General features: G+C 44.7%; 2 protein-coding genes across 3 annotated transcripts in view; one reads left to right on the top strand and one right to left on the bottom strand.

Annotated features, from left to right (window-relative positions):
* LOC128692330 (E3 ubiquitin-protein ligase Siah1) overlaps positions 1 to 21,648 on the top strand; it is a 538,875-nt gene that overhangs the window by 146,425 nt on the left and 370,802 nt on the right. The window lies entirely within an intron of this gene.
* LOC128692215 (uncharacterized) overlaps positions 1 to 21,648 on the bottom strand; it is a 345,217-nt gene that overhangs the window by 23,095 nt on the left and 300,474 nt on the right. Inside the window, exon 5 of the mRNA XM_070096361.1 lies at positions 208 to 256. Within this exon, the coding sequence (XP_069952462.1) occupies positions 208 to 256 (49 nt within the window). The remainder of the gene's footprint in view (positions 1 to 207; positions 257 to 21,648) is intronic.

The following is a 21,648-nucleotide window of genomic DNA, read 5'->3' as shown; positions in this document are numbered from 1 at the left end:
CGACATTGCGCGCGCGCGCGCGCATACGTGCACGCACGCATATACAACAGGCCTAGTGTTTAATCGACATGTGCCTAGAACAAAATGGTAACGAACTAACTTTAGCCTTCACCGTCTCACCACTGACACATGACATGTATAGGAATCACCTCGTTATAAACGCGCACTAGTACACAGATAAGACAGAGTGGGTGTCGTGCTACTTACCACATGTCGGTCTTGGTGGTGATGGCTTCATACAGGATGATCTCAGGAGCTGCAATGAAAACACTGTCACTTATACACTCGCGTGAATTAAACAAAAAAATATTATATATTTCCCTGACATTATGTATACGCAGGTTCTTGTACGAAGACTTAATACTTAGCCTGGAGTCTAGACCATAGGTTTTCAAAGCGTGTTCCGGAACCATAGGGGACTGAAAATGAGAGAGATGTGATTATCTAATAGCAACTGGTGGCTCTTACAGCTGCAATATGAAACAGGAGCCGACAAACAATCATCTGTTTGATATATGATTCACGAAATCGTAATAACACGATTGCAAATAAACTGACCTGGAATTTTAAGCCACACTCGCCATGGGTTCACACCCCACCAGTACCGTGATACGATTGATTTGCTAAGGTTTTTCTGTTTTAGATTTGCTTTAGTTAAAATTACCACGTTTTGCATAGATATTATTTCTTAGATCATGAAATGATTACTTTTAGTATTACAGATGGTGCTATCGTTATTGCAGACAGTACGGTATGTGACCGTGTCCGAGTCTTCTGTTACTGGTGGACCACAACAAGGTATATATAAGGCAAAACTGCCACACCCTTAACATAGACCGTTCACTACAAACTGGTAAACTTAGCGAGAATTGAAAAAAAGAAGGAAACAGTTAAATGGAATCGAATTCTATTACCACTGTTGTTATATCTATGTGTCCGTCCTGTGTGAAGACTCCAGCACAAATGTCAATAATACATGTAAGAATTTAGGCTCAAGTTAGCCACAACAAGGGTAGCTGGTCGTTTACAGAGTCCGCTCGTTAACTTAGAATTATCCCTTTTTTTCTGACCCACGAAATCAGTGTTCTAGTTTCTGTTTCGCCTTTACTATCCACGTCGTTATCAATGTTTCTCTGTTTTCATAACTAAACTTTCTCTCCGACTCCAGGTTTATATCCCATCCTCTCATTCATCTTTCTGCCCCACCAAACAAATAGTAAAACTAGATCTCACGAGAACCTGTCAGGAAGCATTACTGAACTGAAACTTCAGGTTTCAGTCAACATTTCCCAGGAATGTTCTTCTCCACTTGTTTCTGAGGCGTCCATTCAAAGTGCCTTCCTGGGGTAGTAAAGCACCTTCCTGGGGTAGTAAAGCACCTTCCTGGGGTAGTAAAGCACCTTCCTGGGGTAGTAAAGCACCTTCCTGGGGTAGTAAAGCACCTTCCTGGGTAGTAAACCTTCCTGAGAAGTAAAGCACCTTCCTGGGAAGTAAAGCACCTTCCTGGGTAGTAAAGCACCTTCCTGGGTAGTAAAGCACCTTCCTGGGTAGTAAAGCACCTTCCTGGGTAGTAAAACGTCTTCTTCGGGTAGTAAAGCACCTTCCTGGGTAGTAAACCTTCCTGAGAAGTAAAGCACCTTCCTGGGTAGTAAAGCGTCTTCCTCGGGCAGTAAAGCACCTTCCTGGGTAGTAAAGCGTCTTCCTCGGGCAGTAAAGCACCTTCCTGGGTAGTAAAGCACCTTCCTGGGTAGTAAAGCACCTTCCTGAGAAGTAAAGCACCTTCCTGAGAAGTAAAGCACCTTCCTGGGTAGTAAACCTTCCTGAGAAGTAAAGCACCTTCCTGGGTAGTAAAGCGTCTTCCTCGGGCAGTAAAGCACCTTCCTGGGTAGTAAAGCGTCTTCCTCGGGCAGTAAAGCACCTTCCTGGGTAGTAAAGCACCTTCCTGGGTAGTAAAGCACCTTCCTGAGAAGTAAAGCACCTTCCTGAGAAGTAAAGCACCTTCCTGGGTAGTAAAGCACCTTCCTGAGAAGTAAAACACCTTCCTGGGTAGTAAAGCACCTTCCTGAGAAGTAAAGCACCTTCCTGGGTAGTAAAGCACCTTCCTGAGAAGTAAAGCACCTTCCTGGGTAGTAAAGCACCTTCCTGAGAAGTAAAGCACCTTCCTGGGTAGTAAAGCACCTTCCTGAGAAGTAAAGCACCTTCCTGGGTAGTAAAGCACCTTCCTGAGAAGTAAAGCACCTTCCTGGGGTAGTAAAGCACCTTCTTGGGTAGTAAAGCACCTTCCTGGGTAGTAAAGCACCTTCCTGGGTAGTAAAGCACCTTCCTGAGAAGTAAAGCACCTTCCTGGGGTAGTAAAGCACCTTCTTGGGTAGTAAAGCACCTTCCTGGGTAGTAAAGCACCTTCCTGAGAAGTAAAACACCTTCCTGGGTAGTAAAGCACCTAAAGTAAAGCACCTTCCTGGGTAGTAAAGCACCTTCCTGGGTAGTAAAGCACCTTCCTGGGTAGTAAAGCACCTTCCTGAGAAGTAAAGCACCTTCCTGGGTAGTAAAGCACCTTCCTGGGTAGTAAAGCACCTTCCTGGGTAGTAAAGCACCTTCCTGGGTAGTAAAGCACCTTCTTGGGGTAGTAAAGCACCTTCCTGGGTAGTAAAGCACCTTCCTGGGTAGTAAAGCACCTTCCTGGGGTAGTAAAGCACCTTCCTGGTTTTGTAATCAACATTCCGGGTAGTAAAGCACCTTCCTGGGTAGTAAAGCACCTTCCTGGGGTAGTAAAGCACCTTCCGGGGTAGTAAAGCACCTTCCGGGGTAGTAAAGCACCTTCCTGGGGTAGTAAAGCACCTTCCTGGGGTAGTAAAGCACCTTCCGGGGTAGTAAAGCACCTTCCGGGGTAGTAAAGCACCTTCCGGGGTAGTAAAGCACCTTCCTGGGTAGTAAAGCACCTTCCTGGGGTAGTAAAGCACCTTCCTGGGTAGTAAAGCACCTTCCTGGGTAGTAAAGCACCTTCCTGGGGTAGTAAAGCACCTTCCGGGGTAGTAAAGCACCTTCCGGGGTAGTAAAGCACCTTCCTGGGTAGTAAAGCACCTTCCTGGGGTAGTAAAGCACCTTCCTGGGTAGTAAAGCACCTTCCTGGGGTAGTAAAGCACCTTCCGGGGAAATAAAGAACATTCCCGGGGTAGTAGTTGTAAGAAAATTAATGGTAGATGTAACAACTGTAAGAAAGCATCATGACTTTAAGAAAAATAAGAACGCTAGGCTTCATACCTATAAGAAATTTACATTTATTATTTATTATTTCATAACCAGGTTGGAAGACTGTTAAACATCAAAACAGTAAAAGCCCGTAACGTCAGTGAAAATAATGTGCTAATCATTTTTGGTCCCCAAATTACATAATGATAATGATTATTCATAAAACACAACTTGACACCTGTATAGGTCACAGACACCTTCACATCAATAACAAAAGAAAGGGTTATTTGTGTACTTTCACATCAACGAGAGTTAAACTAGAGAGAAAAACTACAGAGTGCAGTCAGATGAAGATTTCTTTCTTCAACAATGAAGTGGGTGAAAAAAATTCTCTCGAGACAATAAACCTGTTTTCTCATAAGAGGTTTTGAAGATACTGGAGAAATTTGAGAGACTGGGATAAGAAGAGCTATTTTAAGTGCAAGGAGATTATCTGATGCACTCATTAACGGTGTGGAACTCAGAGGAAGAAGATGCAATATGGTGGGTTGAGGAACTCGCTGTAATTATGCATAAACAGTTAAATGATCAGTAAGCACAAGTAAAATAAACTTACAATAAACTTTTACTTTGGGAACTTTCGATGACGTTTCTCTCCGTCTTGGATTGAAGATACTGGACGAATCGAAACGTCTTCTAGAGTTTTTTTTTTTAATTATAGTTCAGCTGTGAATTGTTCCAGTTACAATATTGTAACTTATTCTTGAATGCAATAAGTTATCTAAGGAACAATTAAATAAATACTTTACCAGTGTTGATATCGACTAAATGCAATATCAGGGGCTAACTAAATACAATATTTGGGGTTAACTAATGCAATACCAGAGGTTAAATACAATATCAGGGACAAATACAAGGGATTACCTAAATACCATATCACGGACAAACTACTGGTACCGAATGTTTTCCTGGAGTTTAGATGAATGGTTCAGAGAACCGACACGTTGGTAAATTAGACACATGTGCAACTCTTGGGTATGTTTATTAAGGAAACGATTCTCCTTTGTATGGACAGATCCATACAAAGGAGAATCTTGAAGAACAGGAGAAGAATGAGGTAATCAGTCCCTCAACCTTGAGTCGATGTGGTCAGTCCATCAATCTTGAATAGAATACAGCATATGTGCAGAGAAGCAGCTTATAAACCGTACGCAGGAGAGGTGCAGCAGTCGTAGGTGGTGTCACATTTGTTCAATGTGGAAGTAGGTCGTGCCCAAGGGTTAGGTTCCCTGAACCATTCATCTACAATCCTGTCAGATACTGCAACTTCTTGGGATCTTAATACTTGGGAATTCTTCGCTTGCCTAACCCTTGGGCACGACCTACTTCCACATTGAACAAATGTGACACCACCTACGACTGCTGCACCTCTCCTGCGTACGGTTTATAAGCTGCTTCTCTGCACATATGCTGTATTCTATTCAAGATTGATGGACTGACCACATCGACTCAAGGTTGAGGGACTGATTACCTCATTCTCCTCCTGTTCTTCAAGATTCTCCTTTGTATGGACTGATGAAGCCACTGTGTGGCGAAACGTTTCCTCAATAAAGATACCCAAGAGTTGCACATGTGTCTAATTTATCAACCTGGAGTTTACCTGGAGAGGGTTTCGGGGGTCAACGCCCCCGCGGCCCGGTCTGAAACCAGGCCTCATGGTGGATCAGGGTCTTATCAACCAGGCTGTTACCGCTGGCCGCACGCAAGCTGACGTACGAACCACATCCCGGTTGGTCAGGTACTAACTTTAGGTGCCTGTCCAGTGCCTTGAAGACAGCCAGGGGTCTATTGGTAATACCCCTTATGTATGCTGGGAGGCAACTGAACAGTCTTGGGCCCCAGACACTTAATGTGTTGTCTCTCAGTGTACTCGTGGCGCCCCTGCTTTTCATCGGGGGAATGTTGCATCTCCTGCCGAGTCTTTTGCTTTCATATGAAGTGATTTTCGTGTAATAATTTTTACATTATTTCAACATAACTTTAATGTTGTGCCAGAATATTGATGTCGAACTGGAATAATTTCAGAACCTACAATTAGGGGTGAAAACTTAGAGGTTTCGACGAAAAAAACAAATCCTCTCCAATATAAACATTAGTTGTAAAAAAAAAAACTATAAATTTCGGAATAAATATCACTGTACGGATGTAATATCTCCAGCAATGTGGGTTGTTTATACAGTGTATTCACTGTGTCTGCTCACCTACACATGTCGGCAGTGTGAGCCTGGATAATTTATACATAGTAACATGTGTGTAAATTAAGTCAGACGAAGTGACTTATTTCCACTGGAGTAAGTACTCTGCTCCCGTGAGACCTTTGTTCATCTCAGGGCTGAGCATCAACACCTGCCAGGAATGAATCACCACCAGCAGGCCAGGTAACAGCTACCCGAGACACGAGTTGTCCGCCTCCACGTATCTTAGAGCTCCGCCCGGTAATCACAGACCCAGCTCTCTACTTTACGTCCTCTCGCATGATTACAAATGAAGAGCACAGCTTCGCTGCTAACATCTGTTATTACTGTCTTGTTCCCGCTGCTCTATAAGGAGCGGGATCAGCCAGCTGAGAGGCTGCTCGGTCGGGCGGTAACGAGACCGATGTCCGAGCCTTTAACGGAAGTTAAAATGAACCAGATTGATCGATAGACCCTTCCATGCCCCCCCCTCTCTCTCTCTCTCTCTCTCTCTCTCTCTCTCTCTCTCTCTTAGGACAATTCTATTTTTGTTTTACAAAACACTGGAACTGTTTGACAATTAGGTGCTTTAAACATATATCGTGTTTAGCATCATCAACTCATTCTACCATTCAACTTGCTACGGCCATGACCAGTTTACTGTCGCATTACAGAAGCAATAAACAAAAAGCAAGTAAAATTATGCTTAGACAATTCTCCAGACTAGAGAAACATTACACACCTGAACGAGCACATTTACGCAAGCAGCTGCGACGACCTGAACAACTCTTATGTGAAGTATGGGAACACCATTAGCCATCTTACGAAATGGAAGAATGCTATGGAAAGATTTCTGGTTATTTGAAAACCTGACATGCGGAGGTGAAAGTGCATGGAGGCAGCACTTACACTGGTTCATTCACAATATTGTTACACAGACTAAAGACAACTTTCTAATCAGACTTTGAAAACAAGGGGAGACATCTTCATAGATGTTCCTCAAATGTCCAGCACCATTATTGCTATGAGAGAGAGAATTAGGTAAGATGTTACTATTTAAGATTAATTCTTTCATTATTTTGTGGCGTATGCTGTGTTAGGCCAGGTTACCTTGGGTTGATCTCATAGCACTGAAACTCCTTCAGTTTTTTTTACAAGTAACTCATAAGTTGGAGATGTATCTTTAGATGTTTTGGACGAACTTAAACACTATCTAAATATTTCTATCAAATTTGTGGGTTTCTTGTGAATTTTTATGTCCACTTTATGACTTCTATCCTTTTCTGGCTTTTACTCTTATTACAATTATTTTTATTATTTTATTTACCTTAATCCCTAAGAATAATAGTTTAATAAACTTCTTTTGTGTTTAACACCGGCCGTGTCATCGACGTAGGGTGACCCAAAAACATTTACCGTCCTTCAGTCAGTCGCTGTCTTGCCAGAACGTGTTGACATCACATTTCGGATGGCCCTCTGAACTACAACAATCTTCCCCCTCCTTCAGAGTGCAGGCACTGTACTTTCCACCTCCAGGACTCAAGCCCTACTAACTGGTTTCTCTGAATTTCTTTATAATTGTTACCTTGCTCACACTCCAACAGCACGTCAGGCCACAAAAAACAAAGCCTGCCTCCACTCACCCTGTTCTAACACATGCACACAAGCTTGTTGGATGTTCAAGCCCCTAGCACTCGAAACATACTTTACCCATTCCCTCCAACTCTTTCCAGGACGACCTACTTGTCCTAGGCTCCATCACAGGTTTACCCTTTCCTTTCTAAGTACCCAGATCACCTCAATAACCTCTGCTCTCTTTTTCTACGTTTATACTCCACCCTATGTATATTCTACATTGTAAAAAACCTCTCACAAGTAAACTTTTTTTCCCTTATCACCCGTTTTACCTTCTCCATTCACTCCTCTTCCCACCTGCAACTACCCTCCTTCACCCAGATATTTCTGCGCACTTTAACACTGCATTCTAAAATTTACCCATCACTAAAACTCGTTACCGGCATCTCTAGCCACCCTTTCTCTTAATAAATACTTCTTTCTTACCCTATTTCCTTTAATTTTATTCCTTTTCCTCTTCATTTTCGCCACTGGTGACATTCTCCGTGTACCCCATGTATAGCTACCGTTATATAATGATCTAATACGTCTGTCGCCCCTCTAAAAACATGAACATCCAGAAGTCTACCTATTAATCTTTTATCTGGTAATACACAGCCCAGCAGACTGCTGTCAATAAATCATATATCACATCTCAGGTACTTGTCCTCTTTTTCCCAGTATAAGTATTGCCTATTACCAAACCGTTTTTCTATTCATAGTTCACTAAAGACTCTCCCCCCTCCCCTATTTGTTGTTCACACCTGACACTCCAAGTTTACCTACTACATCCTTTACAATAGTTTCTCCCGTTTTAGCATTTAGGTCCCCCACAACAATTATTTTCTAACTTGGTTCGAGACTCCCTGAACATTCTCTTAACACCTCCAAAATCTCTTTCTCTTTCTTCTCTTTCTCTCTTCTCTTTCCCAGTTGCACAGACACAATAATCCACTGCTCACACCCCCTCTTATTTTAATCTGCATTAGCCACTATAGTAAACTGGTCCCTCTCCAGGTCAATTAATGCCACAATTTTTCATTTATCACTATACATGTTGAGTTGAAGGCCACTTCTCGCTGTGAGGTCAGTCCAGCCAAGGTAAGGCGGGTCAGACTCTGCGCATGTCTCTCACAATTTACCTAAGATGTTGTAAGATCAAGCATTAGCCAACTGATTTAGGAATTGCTTACAGAAACCAATTACAACCTGACGCCCATTCGGCAAATAAGGATGTGGGCGCTCTCGAGGCTGGCAGTAGACACACAGGTTGGCAATGATAATTCTAGTGTCACTCGGTCAGGTGAGGATGGTTTCGACGGCACCGCCTTAGTTTATGGGGTGTTGAATACAACCGCCCTGCACAACACACCCCCTACACTACACTACACAAATAACCCGCACATAGGAGAAAGAGGAGCTTACGACGACATTTCGGTCCGACTTGGAAAATCTAGAAATTCACCCCCTACTGCCAGCACTGTGGTACTGGGATGTTGTGGAACACCAACGGTAGTTCATGTATCTCTGTGTTGTACTGTAGTCCATACAGCCACTCATCACTGTTCAGGGATGTGGCTGGGCTGTGCTGGTGATACTGTGGACCACCACTACCACAACTTTCACTGCAGGAACTCACCACTGTTCAGAGATGTGGCTGGGTTATGGTAGCGGTGACGACAATCTTAAATCATAATCCTGATAAGGATGACGTAGATAACGATAATGGTTTGTTTGCTGATGGGATATTTATTAAATGCATTTTATGGTTTAGCAACTGATGGTGACATCACTGGGGTTGACAACAGTCTCAATTCTGTTGAGCTGCAAAAAAGTTAATGGTAAAATAAAAATAACGCAGCCTAGAAACCCGCATACACTGTATTACACTGGTTCTTCACCTTCCACTATTAACACTAAATATTCAGTATATTTGTGGGAAGATATAGTTGACTATAAAACTGTTTATACGGACTGAATTTTAGAAGTTTCAAGGGAATGCACATAAGACAATAAAATCTATGACCTTATCAAGAGAGACCTTGCCACAGCCCAACATGCAGCCAAGCGAGAATCTTGATCCTTGTCTCGTAATCTTGATAATCCTGTCTGCACCCACCAAGGGATTATATTACTCTCCTGGAAGAGTGACACTCACTTGGTGTGGGACTACAAACAGACGTGTATTTTTTTTTATAACTCGTTCATTTCCATAACCGCTGCCTTGCTGGAAGATTCTGCCGATTGCAGAGGAAGACAAGCTCAAAGAGCATAGGTATTAGGAACATCAATCTTGCTTTCTTCCAACATTGCTGAAGAAGGCAGGATGTTTGATCTACAAAACGCTTGACCCAATAAGGTCATTCACGCTTTAAACAATAAATATAAATACAACCACACTAACACCTGCAAGCTAAAACATAACTAAAATAAATATGGAGAGAGACAATTCAGGGGGAAAAACCGACACAACTTTTCTTAAAGTAAATTATTTCGAATTCCTCTAAAAATCAAGAGATCCAAGAACTATTTTTTCCAGCGCATACATCTTATAAATCCGGAGTGGAAACTTTTGCTATATCCTCGCTTTCCACTTTTTTTTCAAGGACCGACACGTCGTTATAAGGTTCCTCGCCTAAGTACGGTTTTTTTTTTATTGTTCCAGAACGGTATTATGACGTATTATTCTTCGTTTAGTGAGAAAAGTTAAAGTTGTCGAGGGGGATAGACAGCAGAACTTAGAATAAACGGATACTTGAGTTTAATCTGAAAAAAAAAGCTAAAATTTCTATACATCGGTGTGAGCATCACACCGAATACTTGACTGGAGTCGCACAACAATGGCGTAACTTCGGCAGCGTATAAAGGCTGGTGAAATTAGAACAGCTATAAGAACCTTAAGATTAGCATTATTGAACCCAGTACAGTTATTGACTCCCAGTATAAACCAGTGAAGTACCTGGGTCAAGGACGCGAAAATTAAATATAAACTCAAATCAAACAGGAGCATTTCAAAGGCGCTCATCAAGTGCCTATAAAATGTAAGGCAAAAAGATTTGATCCTAGGAACAGAAAGGGCACTCCATTTCCTTGGATCAAGAGCCCTTCGTGGGCATTAAAGCACCACCCTGAAGTCTCGTATAGCCATAAATCACAAACTAATTACAACCATAATAAATCTCGGCAGAGATAAGAGGGAGAGCAACACAAGACAGAAAGTATTCTACCAGGTACCCCGAGGTAGTCTTGCTTATCCCAGGTGATCCCACCCTGGGCAAGACTGAGGCCAGAGTCAGTTCTGCTTATCCCAGGTGATCCCACAACCCAACCAGGCTGTGATGGATATGTGGGGTAGCGGGCCTCCAGCAGCTACAGCCTGGTTGACCAGCCGGCTAGCACCAGACGAGCCTGGCCCATGGCCGGGCTCGTCTGATGCTACCCGGGAGTACAAAGACTCGAAACTCATCAAAGGTAAAGGAATAACACTGAGGCCAGTGTCAGTCTTGAAACATCTCACCCTGGGCAACACTGAGGCCAGTGTCAGTCTTGCAACATCACCCTGGGCAACACTGAGGCCAGTGTCTTGCAACATCCCACCCTGGGCAACACTGAGGCCAGTGTCAGTCTTGCAACATCCCACCCTGGGCAACACTGAGGCCAGTGTCAGTCTTGCAACATCCCACCCTGGGCAACACTGAGGCCAGTGTCAGTCTTGCAAAATCCCACCCTGGGTAACACTGAGGCCAGTGTCAGTCTTGCAACATCTCACCCTGGGCAACACTGAGGCTAGTGTCAGTCTTGCAACATCTCACCCTGGGCAACACTGAGGCCAGTGTCAGTCTTGCAACATCTCACCCTGGGCAACAGAGGCCAGTGTCAGTCTTGCAACATCCCACCCTGGGCAACACTGAGGCCAGTGTCAGTCTTGCAACATCCCACCCTGGGCAACACTGAGGCCAGTGTCAGTCTTGCAACATCCCACCCTGGGCAACACTGAGGCCAGTGTCAGTCTTGCAACATCCCACCCTGGGCAACACTGAGGCCAGTGTCAGTCTTGCAACATCCCACCCTGGGCAACACTGAGGCCAGTGTCAGTCTTGCAACATCCCACCCTGGACAACACTGAGGCCAGTGTCAGTCTTGCAACATCTCACCCTGGGCAACACCGAGGCCAGTGTCAGTCTTGCAACATCCCACCCTGGGCAACACCGAGGCCAGTGTCAGTCTTGCAACATCCCACCCTGGGCAACACCGAGGCCAGTGTCAGTCTTGCAACATCCCACCCTGGAAAACACCGAGGCCAGTGTCAGTCTTGCAACATCCCACCCTGGGCAACACCGAGGCCAGTGTCAGTCTTGCAACATCCCACCCTGGGCAACACCGAGGCCAGTGTCAGTCTTGCAACATCCCACCCTGGGCAACACCGAGGCCAGTGTCAGTCTTGCAACATCCCACCCTGGAAAACACCGAGGCCAGTGTCAGTCTTGCAACATCCCACCCTGGGCAACACCGAGGCCAGTGTCAGTCTTGCAACATCCCACCCTGGGCAACACCGAGGCCAGTGTCAGTCTTGCAACATCCCACCCTGGGCAACACCGAGGCCAGTGTCAGTCTTGCAACATCCCACCCTGGAAAACACCGAGGCCAGTGTCAGTCTTGCAACATCCCACCCTGGGCAACACTCAACACTTGCAGGAAATGGATAAGGAACTTGGTAAAAAGTCTTAGCTGGTGGTAAATGAAGTATGTCAGACCAATACAGTACTGTGGATAAGAACACACTTCAGAGCACTTATTAAAGAGAACGTTTCGCCAGGAGTACCTTGGTAAGTATTAAGACTGATAGTCACTTTTGGCGCAACGTTCCCTTGAATAAGTGTACTGACGTGCAGGTGTCCATAGCCCCATCTCGTTGGTATCACCTTACAATTTACAACTATCTGCTGGTAGAACCATTGATTTAAAACACCTACACTCAACCACACCCTTCCTGAGGCCCCACTCTTACACTCCCGTGCGCCTTGTTACCTTGATTGTACTTACACTAGTTGATGAGTAAGACATTGTCTGCAATATATATAGATATCTTTTTTGTCCAGTCGTTCTGCCTATGTAAGAGGTTTTTCCAGTCGAATTCAGGTGATTATGACACTGAAGACTAAAAGTGGAGAGAGAATTTTTAAGTGATCAGCACCTCAGCCTTGATAGGTGAGGGTCAGTACCTCAGCCATGATAGGTGGTCAGTACCTCAGCCTTGATAGGTGGTCAGTACCTCAGCCTTGATAGGTGGTCAGTACCTCAGCCTTGATAGGTGGTCAGTACCTCAGCCTTGATAGGTGGTCAGTACCTCAGCCTTGATGGGTAGTCAGTACCTCAGCCTTGATAGGTGGTCATTATCTCAATCATGATAGAAGGTGGTCATTACCTCAGTCATGATAGAAGGTGGTCAGTACCTCAGCCATGATAGGTGGTGGTCAGTACCTCAGCCATGATATGTGGTGGTCAGTACCTCAGCCATGATAGGTGGTGGTCAGTACCTCAGCCATGATAGGTGGTGGTCAGTACCTCAGCCATGATAGGTGATGGTCAGTACCTCAGCCATGATAGGTGGTGGTCAGTACCTCAGCCATGATAGGTGGTGGTCAGTACCTCAGCCATGATAGGTGGTGGTCAGTACCTCAGCCATGATAGGTGGTGGTCAGTACCTCAGCCATGATAGGTGGTGGTCAGTACCTCAGCCATGATATGCGGTGGTCAGTACCTCAGCCATGATAGGTGGTGGTCAGTATCTCAGCCATGATATGCGGTGGTCAGTACCTCAGCCATGATAGGTGGTGGTCAGTATCTCAGCCATGATAGGTGGTGGTCAGTACCTCAGCCATGATATGCGGTGGTCAGTACTTCAGCCATGATAGGTGGTGGTCAGTCCCTCAGCCATGATAGGTGGTGGTCAGTCCCTCAGCCATGACAGGTTGTCAGTACCTCAGCTATAGCCTTACTGGCTCAAAAACTGACCACTTACTATCGAGCCTGAGGAAGGGATCATCTCAAATTACCTCTCCATTTATTCTACTGTCTCCAGTATTGCAATTACCTCCGGTATTGTAATTACCTCCAGTACAGTAATCACATCAACTCAAGGCTGAGGGACTGATTACCTCAAACTCCTTCTCATCTTCCATCATTCGTCTCTGTACCACACTGAGGAAGCCACTTGTTGGCGAAACGTTTCCGCAATTAAGATACCCAAGTGTTGCACAAGTTTCTCAATCGTCAACTTTTCGGTTTTCTTAATTATTTAACATCCTTGCATTCGACTGAAGAAGCCTGTAGCGCAGTCGAAGCGTTTCAACAATAAAGATACCCAGATATTTCATAAATGTCTTACTCATCAACTTGAGTTTATTAAATACCTTATATGACATCCTTCCCGTGGCCTCACCCCGAGACACCTTGCTACCTCGACTGCAATTACGCACTGAGACTCGCCAGGGAACCTTAATGAACTATGGGTAGTCATTAGAAAGCTACAAACACTGGGAAGCTACAGGAACTAGGTCAGCTACTGGGAAAGCTACAGATCTAGGAGAGCTACTGGAACTGGTAGAAGTTAAATATGCGAGAATGATGGGATGAATTTGAGAAAGCCTTACCCAGTCAACTTGTCGTTAGTGTATACCGTTAATATTAAATCCCAGAGCGGGTGGGGCTCGAACCCAGGGAAGGCGAGTCTTAAAACTCACAGGCCAGCGAATTTGAAGATGAAATCTATTAAATCCAAATGGTCTAGTGGTTAGCGCACTGGCCTGTGAATTTTAGCACTCGCTTGCCATTGGTTCGATCCCCATCCGTTCTGTGATTTGTTTACAATCGTGTTATAACGATTTCGCGACTCGTGACACCATTAATATTGGCCAGTGGACACTGCTCCTCCTTTCTCACGCTTAACTGCTAGTATACCAGGAAAGAGTATGCTAAGGAGCGCTACTGGTCCTAAGAGTGATCATACAGCCTTGAAATCAGTACCTTACTGCGCAAGTAGTTGATATTCTAGTGGTGATATTAATTCCATCCTTGGCTAACTTGACACCGGAGCAGTTAATGTATCTGTAGGTATTACTAGCTATACAAATTAACATAGATCTAATGGCAGCAAATACTGCATATTATTGTAAAATATTTCAAACTTTAGTTATAACATGCTTACACTATTCATGTATGTATCTGTGGCAATAATAATTCTATACGCTTGCAATCCGTCACGTTCTAAGATGTGGTGTTGTGAAGTTTGGCGTTCGAATCGTAGTGGTTCGGTTGGATTAATACACGACTGCTGTGCATGGAGTTCATTGGCAGAAGTTGGTCATGTCGTCTGTCACTAGTGCTCCCGAGAGTGTGTTTATTCTCCTCCCCGCGTACTGTGTCTCCTGAAGTTGCAGCAGCATCCTGCCACATACACAGGTTACCAAGATGAATCCTGGCCACCACGCAGTGTACTCTTCTAAACGGTATACAGTATCGAAAAGTTCATGAGATCCACTCATAACACTTGCGTATCTTTACTTTCAAAGTGTTTAGTCCGCACGGTATGCTTTAACAGTTGTATATAGATTATAACACTGATAACACATGTGCAACAGTTAGGTATATTTATTCCGAAACGTTGCGCCTACACACTAGGCTTCTACACTCAAAGAGACAGCAGAAGCAGTAGAGATGTAAAGATGGTGTAACAGTCCACCCTCGAAGACGTAGCTTTCAGGTGGTCAGTCCCTCAGGCTGGAGAAGAATTCTGGAGTGTGTTATCACCCGTGCTCCACTGAAGAAACCTGCTGCGCAGGCGAAGCTTTAACAGAATAAAGTTAAACAAGTCTTGCACATGTCTTACTCATCCTCCACTCCTCTAGTTCCATCTTTCTTGCCATAAAAAGGTTCATCTGTTGCAACGTAATTAAATTTGTATCTTTGCGTTCAGAATAGCCGGTCTCACCGGCGATGCTGAACGCGCTGGTGGAGCAGGTGTGGGTAAAAGGTGCGCATGTATGCGCTAGGAACCTGGCGGCGCTGGTGCGGATAGGTGAGCGCAAGAGGTGCGCAGGTGAGCGCTGGGAACAGGGCGGGCGTATACCTTAATTGTTCCTGACTTTTAAGGACTCCACCCGTGTTCACCTGGCCAGCCTTGAGGCATCCAGCTAGTGCCGCTACTACCACTGATGATGCTGGTGGTAGTGGTGATGGTGGTAGTAGTAGTAATGGGGGTAGTTATGGTAGTGATGCTGGATGTGGTGATGGTGAGAGAAATGTACATTTTGTAAAGCGCTAGAACCGTGCAGATATTCAGCACTTTCAACATTGTTAGATAGTTTATTGTGCATTCTGTGAACAACATTAATTAGTTTATTGTGCATCCTGGGGACGGCATTGGTTAGTTTATTGTGCATCCTGTGGACGGCATTGGTTACTTTATTGTGCATCCTGTGGACGGCATTGGTTAGTTTATTGTGCATCCTGTGGACGGCATTGGTTAGTTTATTGTGTATCCTGTGGACGGCATTGGTTAGTTTATTGTGCATCCTGTGGACGGCATTGGTTAGTTTATTGTGCATCCTGTGGACGACATTGGTTAGTTCATTGTGCATCCTGTGGACGGCATTGGTTAGTTCATTGTGCATCCTGTGGACGGCATTGGTTAGTTCATTGTGCACCAATATCCATCATATGGACGATAGCTAGTTTATTGTGCACCCATCATGTGAACGGAGCGCAAGAGCATATAGATACATAAATGACCTAGGAATTAGGCCCCAAAAGGGCTACCATGGGTACATCTGGATATATATTTATATATAAAGGTACACCAGTTACAAACATATTAAAGACACTTGCATAAAATGGCTGGTATCTTATTTTCATAGATTATTATACTATGTATATATTCTCAGTAAGTGGACAATCAAGCATATACCTTACACGAGTGTGACCATAAGACTGACCACGCACTTAGCATTTATTCTGATCGTCATTATAAATATACAAATATCCAGAAGTACTTGTAACAAAGCCTAAGGCTGGCTGCTAAAACATTAGAAAGTCTAAAGAGTAAGAAATAAAGATAAATATAGATAAAGATAGATATATAAAGATAAATATACACAGATAGACTAATAATACATAAATATACATAAAGATACATAGAGATACCCAAGTATTGCACATGTTTCTTGCTCTTCGGCTTGACGGTATTATAAACCATTTTTAACATTAGTCAATTCGTTTACATTGCAGGTTGCTGCGTAAATGTGATTATCAACGTATGATATAAATCACAGAGTGGGTGGGGCTGGCGGGACCTGGCTTCAAGCTCACAGAGTGGGTGGGGCTGGCGGGACCTGGGTTCAAGCTCACAGAGTGGGTGGGGCTGGCGGGACCTGGGTTCAAGCTCACAGAGTGGGTGGGGCTGGCGGGACCTGGGTTCAAGCTCAGAGTGGGTGGGGCTGGCGGGACCTGGCTTCAAGCTCACAGAGTGGGTGGGGCTGGCGGGACCTGGGTTCAAGCTCACAGAGTGGGTGGGGCTGGCGGGACCTGGGTTCAAGCTCACAGAGTGGGTGGGGCTGGCGGGACCTGGGTTCAAGCTCACAGAGTGGGTGGGGCTGGCGGGACCTGGCGGGACCTGGCTTCAAGCTCACAGAGTGGGTGGGGCTGGCGGGACCTGGCTTCAAGCTCAGAGTGGGTGGGGCTGGCGGGACCTGGCTTCAAGCTCACAGAGTGGGTGGGGCTGGCGGGACCTGGCTTCAAGCTCACAGAGTGGGTGGGGCTGGCGGGACCTGGCTTCAAGCTCACAGAGTGGGTGGGGCTGGCGGGACCTGGCTTCAAGCTCACAGAGTGGGTGGGGCTGGCGGGACCTGGCTTCAAGCTCACAGAGTGGGTGGGGCTGGCGGGACCTGGCTTCAAGCTCACAGAGTGGGTGGGGCTGGCGGGACCTGGCTTCAAGCTCACAGAGTGGGTGGGGCTGGCGGGACCTGGCTTCAAGCTCACAGAGTGGGTGGGGCTGGCGGGACCTGGCTTCAAGCTCACAGAGTGGGTGGGGCTGGCGGGACCTGGCTTCAAGCTCACAGAGTGGGTGGGGCTGGCGGGACCTGGCTTCAAGCTCACAGAGTGGGTGGGGCTGGCGGGACCTGGGTTCAAACCTCGCCCGTTTTGTGATTTGTTTTCAGTCTTGTTATTACGATTTCGTGAGTTATATTGACTTTGTTCTAGTTATTTACAGAACCTCTCTCGTACTAATATTTCTAATGTTTAACACAGGAATACCAAGTTTATATTCATTTTTCCCCTCTGTCTAATATAGCAACCTTATTAGAATTATGTCAAGGATTTAAGCCTATTAAATCCTTGATCAAGGATTTAAGCCTATCGTCATAAGTTAACTTGGGTATCAGTTCGATGGCAAACAATTCAATTTATAATGTGGAAACCCAGCTCTTGACTTTTAATGGATCAACTGTAGCAACGATCAACTGTTATAACGATCAACTGTAGCAACGATCAACTGTAGCAACGATCAACTGTAGCAACGATCAACTGTAGCAACGATCAACTGTAGCAACGATCAACTGTAGCAACGATCAACTGTAGCAACGATCAACTGTAGCAACGATCAACTGTAGCAACGATCAACTGTAGCAACGATCAACTGTAGCAACGATCAAACTGCAGAAAAGGGAACACCTTATAACTACCAATACCAATTGCAGAAAAGTTACAAAACAAAAGGAGGAGAGGAAAAAATGCAGTCGCAGGTATACATCATATTCATAATTTAATCAAAGTCAAAGTTTGTAAGTCACAAACCCCTCAAGGGAGGTTCCTTGACGCTGGTGAGGGGCTCTTGATCTAGGGAATTGGATCTGTGTTCCAGTTCCCTGAACTGAGCCTGAGCCTTCCATCCCCCCCACAGGCGCTGTATAATCCTACGGGTTTAGCGCTTTCCCATGATTATAATAATGTAAGTCACAGAGGGAAGCGGAAGCGGCGATGGTGGCGGCAGCGTCGTAGTAGAGCGTTAACTGCAATTTAGACCATAACCATATGCAGTTCCAAGTCACTGGGAGCCACAACGCAACCAATTTTGATGAAATTCCCTTCTAGATAGCCTAAAATGGAAAGAGGGAGACTGATGGGTCTTATGCAAAGCCGCTCAAACCTTGCCATCACGACAAGGCAACCCTATGTTGGGAAAGATAATGACAGATACAGAGCGGAAGAAACGATTACGAAAAGAAGGAACAGTTTTGTTTATCATTAGAATGACGATATGTTGGGACTAAGAAGTGATACTGAAGGAACGAATAGTGAATGACGCAAGTGATAACAGCTGTTAACGGTAACACAACACATTGCTCAAGCTCCTTAACTACTTGGGCTGAAAGTCGCTCGTACAGCGTGTTGTGTATCTGTTAATGGTTAATGATCATTGCCCCTACGGCCCCGTCTCATACTGAGATTCCTACAACCGATGGGAATATTTATAAACAAGAGCTAAGAAATAAAGGTAAGAATGTAAGAGTTAGTTTTCCCTGTCATTTTGATGTCCATGAAACAAAACCAGTGATCCTACTCGTCACAGGACGGTACTACCTACCAAGGAGGTTACTGTGATATGCTGTGGAGCTAACTGACAATAGTTCATTTGATAGTTTTATTATGCGCCTCATACCCGTTCTATGTGCATTAGTGACCCAAATAAATTGCATATGTGAAAGTATAAAAGAAAACGATGCAGTATGTTGCACGGCATACTGATTAAAGTTGACTGTGGGTGTCCATCCCAGGGTCTCGCTCGCCTCTAAGTAAGTTTATTCAGGTTAACACAAATACAGTTACATAGATTATTATACATAGCAGCACATGTGTAAAGAACCTAGGATAACCCAAAAAAGTCACTGACTGGAGGGTTGACTGTCCTCCTAGTGTCCGCATACAAGCATTGTTTTGAGAGGTGTACTGCTCTCGCAGCCTTGCCAGACTTCACTGTCTGTTGACTGCTGTGGTGGTGGAAGCTTGATGATTGTTGTTGCTGTGCTCGAGGAATGTTGGTGATAAAGACAAATGTGCAACAGTTTGGTATCTTTATTATTGAAACGTTTCGCCTACACAGCAGGCTTCTTCAGTCAGAGAGGCAGCAGGTGTAGTAGCTAAATGAGGATGATGTAACCAGTCCATCAACCTTAGAGAAAAAATTATTTAAGGTGATCAGTCCCTCAGCCTGGAAAAGAATTCGGCTCCATGGTCTGCAACGACATGAAGCTGAAGCATGACATTGGTTTTAAATGCTGTCAAAGGTGAGGTGGAAGATCTCGAAGGCGTTGCTGGGGACGGGATTCACTAGTTGAAGTAAGAAGGCCGGTCCCTCTGAAATCCAACCCTTCTTAATGATAACTAGTAGTTACGCGATGAAGATACCAGTTTCCTGCAGTGTTTGATGCCCAACTGTTGCACATGTCTTAATCATCAACTTGTCGGTATTTGACGCCATTTTCAACATTGAGGAGTGTTGTCGACTGTTGTTGCTGTATTTAAAGAGGGTCATTGACTGCTATTATTGTGTTCGCTGAACGCTGTTGTGAGCATCAAATGACTAACGATATCACGACCGCTACAGCTCAACGTCGCCATAGGCCGACATGACGGAAATGCGTCAGAAGTGAATATAAATGACAAATTCCGTACCACCACCTTTTACACAATTGTTGACAAACTAGAAACCCAGATGAGAAGAGGAGAGACTTACAGTCTGGCTGGCCAGACAAAGTCTACCAGGCTATGTTGGCACTAAAGACTATAAGTAAACGAGTTCCAAACTGGCAGATCAATTGTACTCTTATTAGCTAATGAAAAGACCCAGGTGCAACACTCGGGTGTCTTTGTTGCTGAAACCGAAAGATAACCATTGTCTTATTCTTCTACGTGTAGGTACTGTATACCATCAAGAAAAATAATCTTAATGGCGTTAGAATAAGCCACAATACCGTACTGAAACAATTCACAGCTACACTACGAATTGGAGATGAAACTGGATGATGATCCTTTCCATCCTGGCCAGAAACCTCGTTGAGTTTCAACTCTAATTTATGGGTTAATTGTGAATTAACAATCTTAACTAAACAGGCTGCGTAGTATGGGGTTCTATCAATATAAAAATACTGCCTAGGAAATGGGCTGCGACAACCCCATCCATCCAACTGTGCTAATAGTTACTCTTCCCCTGCGAGACGTAAGCCTTTGTCCTGCCACATAAATCCCCACACTGGAGACTCTTATCTCCATGATTCCTTGTCAGGAAGTTCCTTAGCAAGGTTAACATGGGGGAGAGATGATGATTACAGTGATCAAGCTGATTTTCCTCATGATGAATGTTATACGATGATATCAGCATCTAACGTTAGTTTAATTACGTTGCAGCTTTATTTCTTGTATATAACATTAACGTGAACAATTCTTGATTTAGCAAGATGGAAGAGTCCACTAGGTCAGCATTTTATAAGCTAACATTCTAGGACTGTTATTTACAAGGGGAAAGAAGGCCATGTTCCAGTATACCAGCAGATGCTTAAAATCTACCACAGTACCATGTCTTCCATCCACTTCTACCGTTTCTGTAAAATGTCCCTGTGATGAATGGTTTTGAAACCCGACAAGTTAAAGAACTGAGACACTTATGCAACATATGGGAATCTTTACTGAAGAAACGTTTCGCCACACAGTGGCTTCATCAGTCCCATACAAAGTAGAAATGGGTAAGGAGAGGAGAAGATTGAGGTAATCAGTCCCTCAGCCTGGAATCGATGTGTTCAATCACTCTTGTAGGAAGTACAGCACAGGGCCAGAGAGGTGGTATATATACTTCAGTCAGGTGAGTCGAAGCAGGAGGCGGGGGGATCACAGTGAGACCTTCCTCTACTGTAAGTAGGTCGTCGTCCAAAGGTTGGACGGTGGGATCTTGGTACAAAGACTTCAACACTTGTCCAACCTTTAGACAACGACCTACTTACACTAGTGGAAGGTCCCACTATGATCCCGCCGCCTCCTGCTTCGACTCACCTGACTGCAGTATATATACCACCTATCGGGCCTTGTGCTGTACTTCCTACAAGAGTGATGGAGTGAACACATCGATTCCAGGCTGAAGGACTGATTACCTCAATCTTCTCCTCTCTTTACCCATTTCTACTTTGTATTGGACTGATGAAGCCACTGTGTGGCGAAACGTTTCTTCAGTAAAGATTCCCATATGTTGCATAAGTGTCTCAGTTCTTCAAAATGTCCCTGGCAGAGTTTTCATGTGTGGTTTTATGCCGGCAGTGGTCAGACTGAATGGACAGTGGCTAGAGAGCCTTCCACTTCATTATCTATGCCTCACTTATCTGATAACAGAAGATCGAGACATCAGTGGTAGACAATCCTTCTCTGAAGACGGCCTAAATGCGGACTGAAAAGTCTTCTAGAGCTATTTTGCCTTTTCCTCGCACTTTATCATGCACTGAACGGGGCATCATGTGACGAACATCAGCGTCAGAAGACGGCTTCGGTTTCCGAACCAACACCCCCCCCC

Source organism: Cherax quadricarinatus, chromosome 53 (assembly GCF_038502225.1).
Source record: "Cherax quadricarinatus isolate ZL_2023a chromosome 53, ASM3850222v1, whole genome shotgun sequence".
NCBI lineage: Eukaryota > Metazoa > Arthropoda > Malacostraca > Decapoda > Parastacidae > Cherax > Cherax quadricarinatus.
Note: the sequence above shows the minus strand (reverse complement) of the source record. Positions and strands in the feature narration are given on the sequence as shown.